The 17,247-nt window shown below is 41.7% G+C and overlaps 1 protein-coding gene across 3 annotated transcripts in view; it reads right to left on the bottom strand.

Annotated features, from left to right (window-relative positions):
• LOC126199010 (ankyrin-1-like) overlaps positions 1 to 17,247 on the bottom strand; it is a 239,332-nt gene that overhangs the window by 149,463 nt on the left and 72,622 nt on the right. For 2 of the 3 annotated variants that reach the window (XM_049935691.1, XM_049935690.1), the window contains exon 4: positions 11,931 to 14,092. The exons of the other annotated variant lie outside the window; for it this stretch is intronic. In XM_049935691.1, coding sequence (XP_049791648.1) covers positions 13,606 to 14,092 — 487 coding nt within the window. In that variant the 3' untranslated portion in view covers positions 11,931 to 13,605. Of the gene's footprint in view, positions 1 to 11,930; positions 14,093 to 17,247 lie in introns of those variants that run through there. 3 annotated transcript variants of the gene reach the window in all.

The following is a 17,247-nucleotide window of genomic DNA, read 5'->3' on the forward strand; positions in this document are numbered from 1 at the left end:
TTACTGAACCAACCAAGTTTTCTGAAACTGTAATCATATGTTTGTCTGTACATGTACATCACATTTCCCAATTTCCGTCCCATTCGGACAACTCCTCCGTGGCGCGTGGTTTTTTGTCTTAGAATGTATATGTAATATAAAATATGTACAACGCATTTGTTAGATGGAAGAAACGTCCTGATGGCCGTAATCTGTCCATATTAAGTACATAAATCTATACATATTATAAAAGTGGATGTATCATATATGATCCACAACTCCTCCTAAACAACTGAATAGATGTCTACCACACTTCATACACATACTTCTTACTGTCTGGGAGGAATCATTGTAGTGGTAAGAAAGAACCAAATACCTCTCAAAGGGATGGGTGTGGCAGCATAGTTCATGATGTGCTAATAGCTAGACTATATTCACACAGTACTTGAGAATGGGAGCACATGGTGAGTTTCGGCCAACTTTACACATAGTTTCAAATCTTTATAAGACATGTTCTCGCTCGCAGCCACCACAAAATAATGAAATAAGTTCACCATTAACTATATTTTCGGTGTTCACACACTAAAACTACCGCATCAGGCATGACCTTTCAATGTGTTACATATTACTAATAATTGTATTCGCAACACATTTTGGAGACAGCCTTCACATGTATCACCACAGTCTAACATAACAGTCGTGACACTTCGTCTCAGATTTCTTGCCTACTGCGCCAGCAAAGCGCCAATCGGTTAGCAAGTAAATCTGTTGGGTTCGGCGCGATCGTGAAAGCCAAAGCGAATAGAAGTTATTTATTTTGGCTTGTACAATGGTTTTTTGCAAATAGGAGCGTCTGTAACGCAATAAATTGCAGCAAGAACAAAAAGATATCATATCTGACCTTTTTTTTAGGTTTTCTAAAGACCGTGAGAGGTGTCGTCAGGATTCGCTTGCAAACTACATGTGTAGTAATGATTAATGTTTCCTTTTCGGAGCAGAAAATGACTAGTGAATAGCAGACAAGAAGGTCTTATGAAAAAAGACCCTGTTTACCTTTATAATAATGATATTTTTTGTTCGCTACAATTCGAACAAAACCAGTTCACGAATGCAGACAGTAATAAACTCGTGTGGAGTGCAGTACTCACACTGTTTGACATCCCTAATAAACCACCTCAACTGACGATGAAGAGGAAGAGGAAACTGCCACGAAAGTTCGGCAATCCATCTAAAGCTGTAACACACTTCTGTGGCACAGAAGCAGCCAGTTCAGCTCTCCATATATCAGTTCCAGGTTTATCTGGATCGTCGACAGAGACCTGCTTTGACAATGAAGTGGTTAGATTAAGTGCAGTTAACTGTGTCTTGCAAAAGCACGTCAAGTGTCAGAATGTGCAGATTCCTAGACTTTGTGCAAAACTATAACGATGCAAGGAAACTGCCTATCATTTTAAGTACCGACAACAACAGAAACTGTATCAGAAGGATCAAGTGAAGAACGACAAACAAATTTTGAAGACCATAGGAACACGATATATATATTTTTTTAATGTCATTGACTTGTTGTTAAGCCAGATTAGCATGTCACTGAAGGAGAAACGTGTTGCAAGATGGAAAGACGAAAATAAGCTGTTTGCTCCTAATTTATTATATTACAGCACTCAGACATACAGGTTTTGTCAAAATGTTTTATTTTTCTATCAGTGCGCACATTACAGAGGTATGTGGTAGGCATGGAAATAAAATTTGGGATAAGTGACAACTCATTTCATCTATTAAAGCAGACTGATAAACTAGAGCATATATCATTGGATAAAAAAAACTCTAATGTCACATTTAACATATGACAGCACTTCTGACACTGCTATTGGCTTTGAAGACATACACAGCATATTTCTCCCACTATCTGGTAGTTGATTGTCCCACTTAGCATAATATAAAGATGAAGGTCGTACTTGAGGGAACAGGCGACAATGACCTAAGGAACGACAAATGAGGCAGTTTGTTTGTATTACTTTGATATCAATTCCTTTGATATCTATCCAATGTCCATTTAATTTATTATTTCACTACTTTTAACTCTATTCACAACATGTTTCGCAGGCGGTATCCACATATACCACTGGAGAGACCTGCAAAATTATATCCTTATATGACATATAGTTAAGGACATATGACTCCAGAATGAGATTTTCACTCTGCAGCGGAGTGTGCGCTGATATGAAACTTCCTGGCAGATTAAAACTGTGTGCCGGACCGAAACTCGAACTCGGGACCTTTGCCTTTCGCATGCAAGTGCTCTACCAACTGTGCTACCCAAGCGCGACTCATGCCCCGTCCTCACAGCTTTACTTCTGCCAATACCTCGTCTCCTACCTTCCAAACTTTACAGAAGCTCTCCTGTGAACTTGAGCACTTTCCCGCGAAAGGCAAAGGTCCCAAGTTCGAGTCTCGGTCCGGCACACAGTTTTAATCTGCCACGAAGTTTCAAGGACATATGATGTTATAAACATTAAGCTGCGTGGAAACGAAACTGGAGGGCGAAATTCACTAGAAATACGGGTGAAATGTTTTTTTTTTTTTCAGATATTTGTGAAATGCTTTAACTGTATGTGAAATACACGTAACTTCTACGTATGTGGGCAAAGTTGCAGGTAGAAACTTTCTCTTAAACCAATGGGTTGATTTTATCAAAATTTGGTAAAAATATTACTTACTATACGGACAGAAAAGCTGTTAGGGTAAATAGCTGCAATCCCCTTTTGGGGTGGCTGGGATAACGTGAAGAGAGAAGTGTGTAGCACGAAAGATTTACCATTCATTAGAAAATTGACATGAAGAGAACATCGTGATTCATAGTATCATTTACCAGTACATACACCCACGCAACAACTGTCCTTTTGCAGCATGCAGAATCACCAATATAAATGAAGAAACAATCAAGAATTTCTACTTCAATGAGCACAAATTACTCAACACTGACTTCCACCTGCTCATAAGAATTTTGTAATTATGCAGATGGACACACTGTTTATACAAGCCTAATTTTACTAATTTTGTTGGTTCTTCGATTATTGAAGCCAAAAGAGCACAGACATGAGGTTAAATATACTTTACAATTGTACTGTTGATAATTAAAGTTACTGTGGCAATGAGTGAAACTACACTCCTGGAAATGGAAAAAAGAACACATTGACACCGGTGTGTCAGACCCACCATACTTGCTCCGGACACTGCGAGAGGGCTGTACAAGCAATGATCACACGCACGGCGCAGCGGACACACCAGGAACCGCGGTGTTGGCCGTCGAATGGCGCTAGCTGCGCAGCATTTGTGCACCGCCGCCGTCAGTGTCAGCCAGTTTGCCGTGGCATACGGAGCTCCATCGCAGTCTTTAACACTGGTAGCATGCCGCGACAGCGTGGACGTGAACCGTATGTGCAGCTGACGGACTTTGACCGAGGGCGTATAGTGGGCATGCGGGAGGCCGGGTGGACGTACCGCCGAATTGCTCAACACGTGGGGCGTGAGGTCTCCACAGTACATCGATGTTGTCGCCAGTGGTCGGTGGAAGGTGCACGTGCCCGTCGACCTGGGACCGGACCGCAGCGACGCACGGATGCACGCCAAGACCGTAGGATCCTATGCAGTGCCGTAGGGGACCGCACCGCCACTTCCCAGCAAATTACGGACACTGTTGCTCCTGAGGTATCGGCGAGGACCATTCGCAACCGTCTCCATGAAGCTGGGCTACGGTCCCACACACCGTTAGGCCGTCTTCCGCTCACGCCCCAACATCGTGCAGCCCGCCTCCAGTGGTGTCGCGACAGGCGTGAATGGAGGGACGAATGGAGACGTGTCGTCTTCTGCGATGAGAGTCGCTTCTGCCTTGGTGCCAATGATGGTCGTATGCGTGTTTGGCGCCGTGCAGGTGAGCGCCACAATCAGGACTGCATACGACCGAGGCACACAGGGCCAACACCCGGCATCATGGTGTGGGGAGCGATCTCTTACACTGGCCGTACACCACTGGTGATCGTCGAGGGGACACTGAATAGTGCACGGTACATCCAAACCGTCATAGAACCCATCGTTCTACCATTCCTAGACCGGCAAGGGAACTTGCTGTTCCAACAGGACAATGCACGTCCGCATGTATCCCGTGCCACCCAACGTGCTCTAGAAGGTGTAAGTCAACTACCCTGGCCAGCAAGATCTCCGGATCTGTCCCCCATTGAGCATGTTTGGGACTGGATGAAGCGTCGTCTCACGCGGTCTGCACGTCCAGCACGAACGCTGGTCCAACTGAGGCGCCAGGTGGAAATGGCATAGCAAGCCGTTCCACAGAACTACATCCAGCATCTCTACGATCGTCTCCATGGGAGAATAGCAGCCTGCATTGCTGCGAAAGGTGGATATACACTGTACTAGTGCCGACATTGTGCATGCTCTGTTGCCTGTGTCTATGTGCCTGTGGTTCTGTCAGTGTGATCATGTGATGTATCTGACCCCAGGAATGTGTCAATAAAGTTTCCCCTTCCTGGGACAATGAATTCACGGTGTTCTTATTTCAATTTCCAGGAGTGTATTTTGGAAATTCATCTGCATCTAGTTGAGTGCCTTGATCCATCGCCTTCTGGTGTCATCTGCAAAAAAACCATGGTCTAGGTTTCATATGATCGAAGTTTTCAAAATCCGTGCTGGCTGGCATGAAGAAAATGGTTTAATTCGAGATACTATAGTTAAAGCATGTGAAATTTATATTTTCTGCTCTGGTTTGCCCGTGTGGGCTTTCGTACCCATACTGCCTGAGGTACTGCTGAAAGAAAAACTGTGAGGTTGGTTCGTGAGTTGTGCTTGGCTATTGGATAACTCAGTCGGTGGAGCAGTTGCCTACGAAACGCAAAGGTGCTAGGTTTGAGTCAAGGCCTGTTACGAAGTTTCAATCTGTCAGGGAGAAGGCATTTGTTCCGAGAATTCTGAATTTGTTGATTTCTTGTGAATTTCTTTCATTTAACCAAATTCCCAGAATCTGTGCCCGTATTACCACTGAAGACAGATGACTATTCATTTGGACGATGACAGCTCTGATATCTTCAGGTCAGACACTTAACGTAATGCTGAAGTTCGTCACCATAGAAGTAGTGTTTACAGAAGTACAGAACAAACGATATATCATTGATGTAACGCCCAGTGCTATTCTAGAGACATACCAAACTTCCCCTGCATATGCTAAATAAGGGCCATCTGCACCAAAAAAGTTATAAATTAGTTTGCAATGAAAACATGTCATCAAGGTTTGAAACTGGCTGATGAGATACAAGAACATTGTTAACTCTGAAAGGCTCACTTCTGCGGCTTCTCCTTGTAGCATCGATGCGAAATGACTTTACTTAACTCCTTTGGCCCCTAAGGGGGCATAGGGCATCCAGGAGAACTCGCCATCCGTCTCTGTCTTTGGCCATTTGCCTCAGTTCTGCCCAGGTCTTGCCAACTCTTTTTGCTTCCCCTTCCTCTGTCCTCTTCCATGTGCCCCTTGCTCTTCCTCTCTTCCTTGTTCCCCGGGGGTTCCATTCCAATGCTTTTTCTCGATGGCTCCATCTGGTTTTCTCAAGGTGTGCCCCAACCAACCCCACTTTTTCTCTTGTATCTGGTATTCTATAGGTATCTGGTTTGTTATTCACCAGAGCTCCTCATTACATATTTTTTCTGGCCACCAGATATTCATGATGCGTCGAGGACATCTATTTATGAAGCTTTGTAACTGGGATGTTATCTTTTTATCCATTTTCCAGCTTTCACTGACGTACAGAAGAAAATCCTTCATATTTGTATTAAAAAAACGGATTTTTGTTTTGTACGTGATATTTCTATTTTTCCATATTGGATACAATTGTATGAAAGTAGCATTTGCCTTTTTAATGCGGTTTTTCACGTCATCTCCAGCTCCACCATCTTCCGTCACTATACTACCCCGATACAGGAATGAGTTGACAGTCTCCTCCCACTGCTCACCTATTAACAGTGGCACCTCCATGTTCCCTGAATTTACTCTCGTTTCCTTTGTTTTGCCTGTATTTATCTTGAGGCCAGCAGTCTCTGCTTCTTTGAGCAAGTTTAATTTAGCTTGCGTATCAGTCAGCCTTTGAGCTAATAAAACTATGTTGTCTGCAAAATCCAAATCCTCCAGACGTTCATGAATCCCCCACTGGATTCCTCGTCTCCTGTCTGCTGTGACTTTTCTCATAACAGAGTCTAGAACAAGTACAAAAAGTGTTCGTAACAAAATGAAACCCTGCTGGACTCCAGTTGTTACTTTTATGGGCTCTGTCATATTTCCATTGTGGAGTACGCAGCATTTGTAGCCATCATATAGATCTTTTATGATGTTTAAGATCTTCTGTGGTATGCCATACTTCCGCAACACCTGCCAGAGCAATTTATGTTTCACGGAATCGAAGGCCTTTTGAAAATCAATGAATGCCAGGTACTTGGTTGCTTGGAATTCTTTGCTTTGCTCTAAAATGATCCTAAGAGTGTTAATTAGATTAACTGCGTTGTGCCCTAAAACCGGCCTGTTCTTTTCGCAGTCGCTTTTCAAGGGATTCTTTAATTCTGTTTAAAATAATTCTGGTGAGGACCTTACTGGGCACTGACAACAATGTAATACCACGCCAGTTGTTACTGTCTGACAAATTTCCCTTTTTTGGGAGCTTTACCACCAAACCATTTTTCCACCCCTTTGGAGATTTCTCTTCAAGCCCAATATGCTTCAGCAAAGGATGGAGCATTTTAACAGTACTTTCAATATCGGCTTTTAAGAGCTCTGGTGCTAAATTGTCTAGTCCTGGAGCCTTTGTATTTTTTAGTGTTTTCAAGGCAATCCTAATTTCGTCCATTGTGGGGCACTGCCAATTTACATCTTCTTCGACTTCCTCTGGAACATCTCTTACCTGTTCCTCTAGGTTGTCTTCACAATTTAACAGTTCCTTGAAGTGCTCCTCCCATCTTTGTAGCTGTGCCTGTTGAGTTGTAAGCATCACCCCATCCTTGTTCTTAACTGGTCCTTCATGACTGAAGTTCTTCATTGACAACAGTTTGGTAATATTGTAGAGCTCTTTCATATTTCCTTGTCTTGCTGCCTCTTCTGCTAATTTTGCTTGCTCATCTATCCATTTTCTTTTATCTTGACTTAGCCATAGTTTAACTTTTTTGTTCGCCTCCATGTATTCTTTATGCGCTTTGCTCTTCTGCGCTCTTGTCTTACAAAAATTTAACTTAAGTTTTTGTTCTTTCCTGTGGCTGATATCATTCCATGTAGCATCAGAGGTCCATTCCTTCCTTTGATGTGCCTTAAATCCTAAGATTTTTTCTCCCACATCTAAATAACTGTCTTTGATTTTTTGCCAACATGTTTCAATTCCCTCTTCCATAAAGTTTTCTTCAGAGGGGATCTGGAATCTGTTTTGTAGTTCAAGGGCATATGTTTATTTGATCTGTTGGTCTTTTAACCTTGCCACATCAATCTTATTGCACCTGTGATTGAGCTTGGTTCTATTTGCCACTATTTTCAGTCTGAATTCCGCCAAAACTAGGTGGTGGTCACTTCCAACATCTGCTCCTCTTCTGTTTATGACATCTAACAGAGAGTGTCGGAACTTGCGGCTTATGACTATGTGGTCTATTTGATTTTCGGTAACATGGTCTGGAGAAACCCACATTATCTTATAGCAGTTACGATGTGGAAACAATTTGCCTCCAATGACTAGGTCATGTGCAGCCATGTTTCACCATTTGCATTCCTGATCCCCACGCCATGCACACCCATGATATGTTCAAGCCCTTCATTTTCTGAACCAACCTTTGCATTCAAGTCACCCATTAAAATTTTTATGTCCCTAGAATTTGTTTATCTAAGGACTCCGTTAAGCTCTGTATAAAATGCATCTTTTAATTCTCTTTAGCTATTACAGTAGGTGCATAGCATTGAATTACAGTGACATATCACACAATTGTTTTAAAGCGTGCAGTTATTATCCATTCTGAGGCTGGTTTCCATTTCAGTAAGCTCTTCTTACTGCTTTTAGATAGTAAGAGACCTACACCATTCCTATGCATCGCATCCTCACCTGTCTGACCTGCATACAGCAACACTCCACCATTCTGTGTTTGAAATTCCCCAGATTCTGGCCACCTTATTTCACTTAGTCCCAACATGTCTAGTCGATAGTTCTCCGTATCTTTTTCGACCTGTCTTAGCCTCCCTGCCTCTCTCAAAGTCCTTACATTCCAAAAACCAATACGGGTTTTCCTTTTCAGGCCAAAGGTCGTATCCTTAAGATCCATCTGGCTGTTTCTCCTTTTATTTTCTGTGATATGTGTTTTTTGGTGGTATGGGTTATCAGCCCACAGCCCCCTGAGGGTCCTGGTGGGGTTGCCACCTCATGGCCTGGACACCTGCCAAGGTTTTATTTCAGGGCCTTACCCCTTAGATAGCTTGTCTTCACCACGACTACAGAACGCTATCCATCCCTTCACCGTAAGGCCTATGTGCATCAACGTTGTCCTGGTTTCCAAGGATCTTTCGCTATCTGCATTAGAGGACTATGTCTGCTGCCACACAATCACAGGAAGGGAAAGGAAAGGAAGGGAGTGTATAGGATGGGACAGAACAGAATAGGATAGGACAGGACAGGACACCAGATGGGTCATTGTGACACACACTTTATCTGGATCCTCTATGGAGACCTTACTGGCTTGGGAGGCCCTGCTGGTAGTTACACCACCACCAGCATAGCCTTCCACTTCATTGGATCTCACAACCCCGTCGCCCACACGGACAGTGTTTCATTAAGGCTGTCTCTCCTGAGGGGAATCGATGTGAAATAGCTTACATTTTACAAAAAATAAAAAACGGAACTTATTGAACTTTTAACACTCAATGAAAACAAGAGAAAACGTATGGTTTCCATTGATAAAGATATCTACACGGGATAGGCAAAATAATGTGAACACTTGTACTTACTTGGGAATGGTTTACTAATAAGCAGTTGGACCCACATTTGTCCGTAATACAGCTATGATTCTTCTTGGAATACTGTTATGTAATGATTGTATAGTTTCCAATGGTATGTTACACCAATCTTCAATTAGAACCTCTTGTAACTCCTATAGTGATGAGGGAGGCGGAAAGCTGCTCTAGTGTCTGCGCTCCAATACCGCCCACAAGGGTTCGATAATGTGCAAGTCCGTGGACTGTGCTAGCCAGGGCAGACGCTGCTGTTCAGTTGCATGATCCTCATGCCACGATTGTACTGTCCTTGCAGTGTGAATGGGTGCATTGTCGTCTGAAAATATGGCATCATTGTTGGGGAACAACATTTGAATCATGGGATGCTGATCTCCTAAAATGTTCATATAATCGTTGGCTGCAAGATGGCTTTTGAGAGTAATAATGGGACCAGCAGAATACCATGATATGGCTGCCCACATAATCACACTTCCACCTTCATGTTTAACCGCTGGAATCAAGCAATCAGGATTGTAGTCTTCTTTCGGCATTCTCCAGATGTAAATCCGGACCAATGTTGGAAATAACAAAAACATTGACTTGTCGGACCATTTGATGTGTTTCCACTGATCGGTCATCCAGGATGTATGCTCCTGTCACCATGATTTACGCTTCTTTCTGTACAGCAAGTCATCCAAGAATATTCGCTTTATGAAGTTCTTGGCGGACAGTGTCAATGCATATGGGGTCTCTACGATGGCTATTGAGCTCTGCGGCCACTTTAGCCACTGTAGTTTTATGTTGTTTTGACACAAAGTGTGTTCACATACAACGATTTCTATCATTTATTTCTGATTTGAGCCCACTATTACATTTACACGATGATGTCTTTATGTGATTTGTGTAGGCTGTTACGACTTGAAACTAGAGATGGGCAAAACTGTTCTTTTCAGAGATCGGATCAGAACTATTCACTCCCTGAAATGAACTAGCTCTTTTTCATTCACAATAGAAAAGAAATGGAAGGGACATTGCCCTTTAAACTTGGTTTATTCCAGTGCTATACCTGTATTTTGATCTTATTTGATCCTATTTTGAAGTAACACAGATAATGAGTAAGAATTTTGTATTGTTTATTGAAATTTCCACGATATGACAACGTTTTTGATTGTTGATTTATTTTGCACTGTCATGGTTTTTTGGGTGATCGGAAAATGTTGTAACTTTAGATTTACATTAACAATATATTTGGCTATAATGTATTAAAATTTCATTAACCTCGTACAAATACATCGCAAGCCATATATTTTTAAAGTGAACGTTTCCTTCCGAAGACTCCTAAAATCGCAAAATCCGTATCGGAATAAGAAAAAAATATATATAAATTTGACTGTAAGACTAAAGTGCTGCATATAGCCTTACGCAGAATAAAACAAGGAAAATATTGGTGTATCACATTTTGCGATACATTTATTGGTTCGCTCGTAATTAAAGCGTAAATTCGAGTGTCCATAATAAAAATCCTATAGTAAGAGGAGTCGTCAGAAACCTAATCTGATCAGTTTAAACAAATAAAAATAAAATAAAAACAAATGATGTATACATAACATAATAACGTAATATACATAGCGGTATTACTACGAAGAACAATATCCAGCAGAGACGAACTCCGATGCAGAGGCGCTGAGTCAAGCAGGTCGAGCCGCGAGCTGTATTACTGCGTGAGCTAAGGCCGCAGAGACCAGAGTGACACTTGAGTTGCTTTGCTCAACGCTCTGGCTAGAGTCGAGAATGGTGGGGTGAGCGTTGAGCGGGCGAGTTCTGAGGGTGGGGGGAGCGGTGAACGGTCACCAGTCACCCGCTCCGAGACAAATCGTCCGTTCTCTTGCGAGCAGGTTGTTGCAAGTAGTTCTTATGTGCTCCGCCAGGAGGCTCTCTGTCCTGTTGCTCGCATCAACTGCCCAGAGGGCAGGACGTGCAACTGAAACGATCGCCGACGGAGTGCGAAGCTAAGTTCAGCTGCGCCAGACGCTGCACGCGGCAGAGGAAGCACAGAGATGGCACGGCATATGTGAAACACAAAATCCAATGGGGCACTACACAATGCAGGCAGCCAAGGCAGAAGCAGGGCAGAGGCCGGCGCTGGCTGTGTTGTGTGGTGTGCTCTGACAAGCAGAGGCCCTGCTGATATGCTCCGTCTCTCTCTCTGCTGTGGGAAACGTTTGGAGCTACCGTTCTTTTTTTCTGAATTATTGATTGTTCACTCCTTTGAAAGATTCAACTCTATGAATCAGTTCAGGAGTGGATCCCCCATCTCTACTTGAAACAGTCAATTAGTTGGCTGTCTTGGTTTTTGACGCTCCAACTAATAAGGCCTCCACAATCTGCCGTCTTTGGAACTCTGTTAGGTCTTTCATTGCATGTAGACTTCTGCCTCTGAATAAAAATGCAAATGGAAAATGGAAATGAGCGTATGGTATTGTAGGCCGGGAGTCCCCCATTCGGGGAAGTTTGGCCACCGAGGGAATGCAGATACAAAGTGTGCGCAACTCTTAAACAACCTGCACTGATGCCTAGTCCGTACTGAACATGCTCAGTCCAGCATGACGCATACCTTACCTGCGTTGTTGGCTGTCAAACACAACCATCCCATTGCTATCACTGTTCACATTATTTTGCCTATCCCTGTACATTTATATTAATTAATCTAACATTAATTATTAGACTTACACTGCTAACTAGAATTAGTTGATATATGGGGTAAAGTAAAGATTTCTTGCACTCTCGCGATTTCAGTCACCACCTTACCAATTCGTGAGCACTGTTGGGAAATGTGTGTTTTTCTCTTGTCGCATTCACAGTTAATGATATCTGTCATACTCTAAGTACAACTTATATTCTTTGGAAGGTTGTAGATGGTGACAACAAGTTTACACGAGAATAATGTGAGCATAGGAATTTTATTTATTCCATGCGCTACATTTCATTTCTGACAATTACTGCTTCTGGTCACTTCAACTATTTTCGGTGAAAGAAATGGGTCATTGGTACAAATTCCACTGAAGATGGCTTGACTAACCCAAAATTCTGCAGGTAGAGTTTCAAAGTTCTGAAAAGGGTTTTGTCACATTGCCCCATTCTGTCACAGCTTGCAATATCACAGGTGCTACTGTTTGTATTACATATGATTAAAGTATAGCAGTGCTAGCAAAAAATTAAATCCTACCCTGGCAACATCTGCCTTATGCAGTGTCACTTTCCAGTACACTAACCAAATGGATACATTTAACTAGTCCATACAGTCTACTAATAACATTCTGAGATAAAGAACTACAAAATTTTTCATACTAGAATAAAACTCATCTCCAGAATTGTAAACATTAGTGACTCTTTGGCCGCTTAACTTTCACCCAGACTGAAGACACTGACAAAATTTCTTTAATCATCTACTGCTTTCTTCCTCCACAACTTTGTCATCTGACTGCTATTTTGGTCATGCAGAGTTTTAAGCCCTAGACCATGATTGTAAATTTACGATTTTTTAAATATTTCATATTAAAGAAATAGGATACATCTTTATGATGCATTTTCATCACATTATTATACAGATTAATTTTATACATAGCTGGAACCTTTTGTTTTGTACATCATTTTTCAGTTACAAATGCTGGATGCTAGTAAAGTTCACAACTTCATTCTTCATGTATGTGCATTACTGATTTAGTCAAATGACACTCAACAACATTACAAGAATTTTATACCACCACATGTAAATAATAAAATAATGTTATAAACTATTTATGCAGAGACTAATATTTTCATGTAAATGTGGTGGGCTGTCTTGGCATACCACCATTGTACCAAGTGCTCTTGTTTATAACAAATTTCTACTTTGTTTAACATTATGTCTTGAGCTAAACATGTAGGTAACTTTGTGTGTCAGATGGCATATCATTTGTTGATAAATAGTGTCTACACTTGTGGATATTTTTACTATAAACAAAATTATATATTCATTACATACATAGATTTGAAGATGCATTTTCATCACACTCCATATATAGCAGTTATCTGGGTATGGTGTAGTTTACAATAGTTTAACATACATGATTCTAACCAAATACTTTACAGAAATCAAATGAGGTAGACGACTGATTTAAACAACTTACAGGAATGCAGATGGATGTCACCTTTTACAACCCTTGATATTTCGCCATTTATGCCTTGAAAATGTTTGGGTGATCACCTGTTGAAATACTGGTGGTTGTCGAAGACATCACATGGCTGAACTCCTCTCCGTTGTTTAAACACTTTTTATGCAGTAGAAACTCTCGTTTGAAACAGAGAACTGGTGTTTATCGGTAGTATTTCTCTATTGTTCAGTTTCCTAATGGTGTTCTAAAGATTTTTTCAGTCTGTTTTCTCAAAAGAAAAGTTAATTATATTAAATTATGTGCATTCCCATTGTTACAATTGTTTATGTGCCGAGGTTACATGTACTGCGTAATGATGGGTACAAATGAATAACAATAGGAGTAATTTTTTGTCTTTACTTAAGAAACAATATCCTGTAGAAAGCTTTGTTTTATTCACAGACGTTCATATAACTAGCAGTTTTATGTTAGCATCTGTACAAGTTGATGGTGGTTTTTACGCTCAGCGAAGTATTTGGGAGTGTTCCCATCCTTATCGCTCGCCAGCCTGTCGGCTCCCGCTTCCAGCAGTGCAGCTGTGGTCTCTGTGTGGCCACGATCTGCTGCAAAGTGCAGCGGCATACACCCACAACAATTGCTGGCATTTGGGTCAGCACTGGACGCCACGAGCAACTGCACCACAGCTGTATGGCCGTTGTATGCAGCCTTGTGCAGAGGTGTCTCCTGCCATGTGTCTCTGGAGTCCACCTCTGCTCCACCCTCCAACAGGCACTTCACCACCTCCACATGTCCTTTGGCAGCTGCATAGTGCAGAGCAGTCTGCCTCAACACATTCTTGTCCCTCGCCCCCACATCCGCCCCCACAGCCAGCAGTTCCTGCAGCTCCTCCACTGTCCCCTCCTGAGCTGCTCGAATCAACCTCTTGGCTTTCTCTTCTGCAGACAAGTTCCTGCACAAAACATCAAGGCTCTTACGCTTTATAATCTCTCAGTCTCACTCACTAACCACAGTTTTCTATGTGTATGTGTAGGTGCATGCAAATTAGTACACATGCATCCATCAGAAGATACATCCACTGTAACATGTATGCACATCTGCACACAGTCTCACTCTCAACATCAAAACCCTCCCTAGCATATACACAGACAATCACACACGCTCATGCTCTGTTTGACTACATTCTTGAGGCTGCTATGTTTGAGAACGCAGCAGAAAAACCTGTAGGCTCCGAGTGTAAATCAATATTTCATGCACTTGTGGACTTTACCATTACACATTCCTGTAAGCCAACCTTGGCTTCCTGGACACACTGTATGCCTCACGCCATAGATGTAAGTACTGAGAGGGAAAGAACCTTGCCATTGATACATGATATTACTGCAGTGAGCCAAAGGTACCACACCTGCCCTCTAATACCTATAATTGTGTTGATGTGGTGAGGAGTAAAATGCAACAAATTCTTTATAATCCAAAGACATTTGAAAACGCAGTCTTTTTCTTATACTGCCAAGGGACGTGGTACTCCAAGCTTTTATAAATATTTTATGCACATGTAGATGGTTATGTCATAGTTTAAATTAAAAATGAGTCTGTATAAACAAATTAAATGAACGTTACCTCATACAGTTCAAATCAAATATTAGACACTGATCATAAATCTTATTATTCTCACAATTATGTCAAATGCTTGGTGATCTTTCCTATCAAGGGGCAAGCTAGATAAATTCTGAACGACTCTACACTGGCCAACCACTGAAATGGTTTTGACCACCCCTCTCACTTTCTTAGGTGTGGCGCTGGTGTAGATGTGCGTTTGCGTTGTTCTGCAGTCTGCACCAGTTTGTACACACCCTCACAATGACATGGAATACTAAAAATAACAATACTTCGTTTTAGAAGACATGGAATACTGACACTGGTCGAAGTGATGATCACAGTGCTAGAAATGTGAATCAAATGTAAATTGCGAAATGGGCCACTTTGATTTGAAGCAACCAAGATGGTTCACATACAGGCATCTATATCCATATCTACCACCAGAGTTTGTGATAATATTCATGAGAGTTGGCTGCAGTGCCTTCCTTCAGTGCCATGGTTCGATGTATGGTTTATAGTAAGTACACTGTGTGTGTGTATATATAAAGAAAATGTGGTTAATGTGTATTGGTCATGATATGAAAAATACATATATTTGTACTGTGTGTGACTTATTTTAAAATTTGTGTGTAAATTGCATCGTTGTTTATTTTGTTACATGGGTTCAAGGATGCTGGAGCAATGGCGGCGGATTTGCTATGGCAAGGAATAGTGTCAATGAAGCTGATAACCATATGCGCCACGTTACGTCAGGCTAGAAGAAATCGTCATAAGGGGAGCGGCCTTTAATCATTATTAAAAAGATGCTGATTTGTATTGTAAAAGAAAAAAACGAAAATGTTTTATATGATTTCAAATCTTTATCAGTTAGTTGCGTGATTGTCTTCACTACTTTAACTTTAAACTGATATGTTGAAGTATCAGAGTTAGTGTTATTACGTTAACGGTGTCAAAATGCATTATCAAGACAAATAAAACTACATAGAAGATGTTATTTATTAAGATTTCAGAAGTGTGTCGAGAAATTACTTGTTTCAATAGGGTTTTCGTGCTTAATGCCTATTATGATAAACGCAATACAGGTCATTTTACTGAGAAGAAGAACTGTTAGTTGATTGAATATGGGCTGTACTAAAAATCTTCAGAGACATTGGACCTGCAGTGTAAAGAACCTGTGGTGACAACTGAAAATGCGAGACCAGCACTAGAATTGGAGTTTCTTGTTGCGCATAGCAGTTATCATAACCATTTTTTTACATCTTTCACTGTGAGTTGTAATTAAAAGGAGTTCCTTATTCCCAACCTTTTACGTTAATTCTTCAACCTTTTTCGTTAACTCTTGCTTAGTATAAGGGTGATCTCTCCACTCTGATTGAAGAAGGTACTTCAGTTCACTGAACGAGGTGGCGCAGTGGTTAGCATACTGGACTCTCATTTGGGAGGACGACGGTTCAAACCCCCGTCCGGCCATCCTGGTTTAGGTTTTCCCTGATTTCCTGAAATCGCTTCAGACAAATGCCGGGATCTTTCCCTAATCCGACGGGACCAACTTGCTGTTTGGTCCCCTACCTGTACTTCGAAGTGCGTGACAATTGCTATTCTGACCAGACCTATGTTTCCCCCATATCTAGTTCATTACATTCACTCTATCAAATTATTGGCGTTGCAGATTAGGGCGTAATAGAACTCTGTATAACTTTTGTCTGTTAGTAATTGCCGGCCGGTGTGGCCGTGCGGTTCTAGGCGCTTCAGTTTGGAACCGCGTGACCACTACGGTCGCAGGTTCGAATCCTGCCTCGGGCATGGATGTGTGTGATGTCCTTAGGTTAGTTAGGTTTAAGTAGTTCTAAGTTCTAGGGGACTGATGACCACAGATGTTGAGTCCCATAGTGCTCAGAGCCATTTGAACCATTTTTATTAGTAATTTTCTCCTACCAGCCAGCTTTCAATTGTTTAGTCAACACTGTGTAGTCAGTACGGAATTATTTGTATTACTCCTTGTGAATAACTGCTGCCCACGTAATACCGTAAAATACAATCTAGATGGTGATTTATCTAGCCTGCGTTGATTGGAATGTGTCTGCTAGGGAACTCCAGTGCCACGAAACAAATTTGTATACAGGATTGTGGTTGGTATGCAGGTCTTCCATCACGTTCAGCACCATTGCTTGAGCTCTAATGTCTGACTCCCTGCCATACTAGTGTGCACTGTAGCTTTGTGGTAGCAATGGCAGTCTTATTGTTGTCACATCAGACTAACCGTCGTACCACTACCTGCGGCTGTCAGCAAATGTGGGGGGCAGCGGAAGGAATGCTGATAAAAATATTACCACTTTGTGCTGATCAAAACTTCTCGTGTCGAGAATCTTCATCACTGCAAGTGTTACCATATTTTTATGCTCCGGTCAACAGAAAACATGCTTCCTGATTATATTAAACTGAGAGGAGCTCTTACATCCACGAGCTGGGATGTTTTAATAGTTAATTTTCGCTCCTGTTTCTTCGGTT

This window comes from Schistocerca nitens, chromosome 8 (assembly GCF_023898315.1).
Source record: "Schistocerca nitens isolate TAMUIC-IGC-003100 chromosome 8, iqSchNite1.1, whole genome shotgun sequence".
In the NCBI taxonomy this organism is placed as follows: domain Eukaryota; kingdom Metazoa; phylum Arthropoda; class Insecta; order Orthoptera; family Acrididae; genus Schistocerca; species Schistocerca nitens.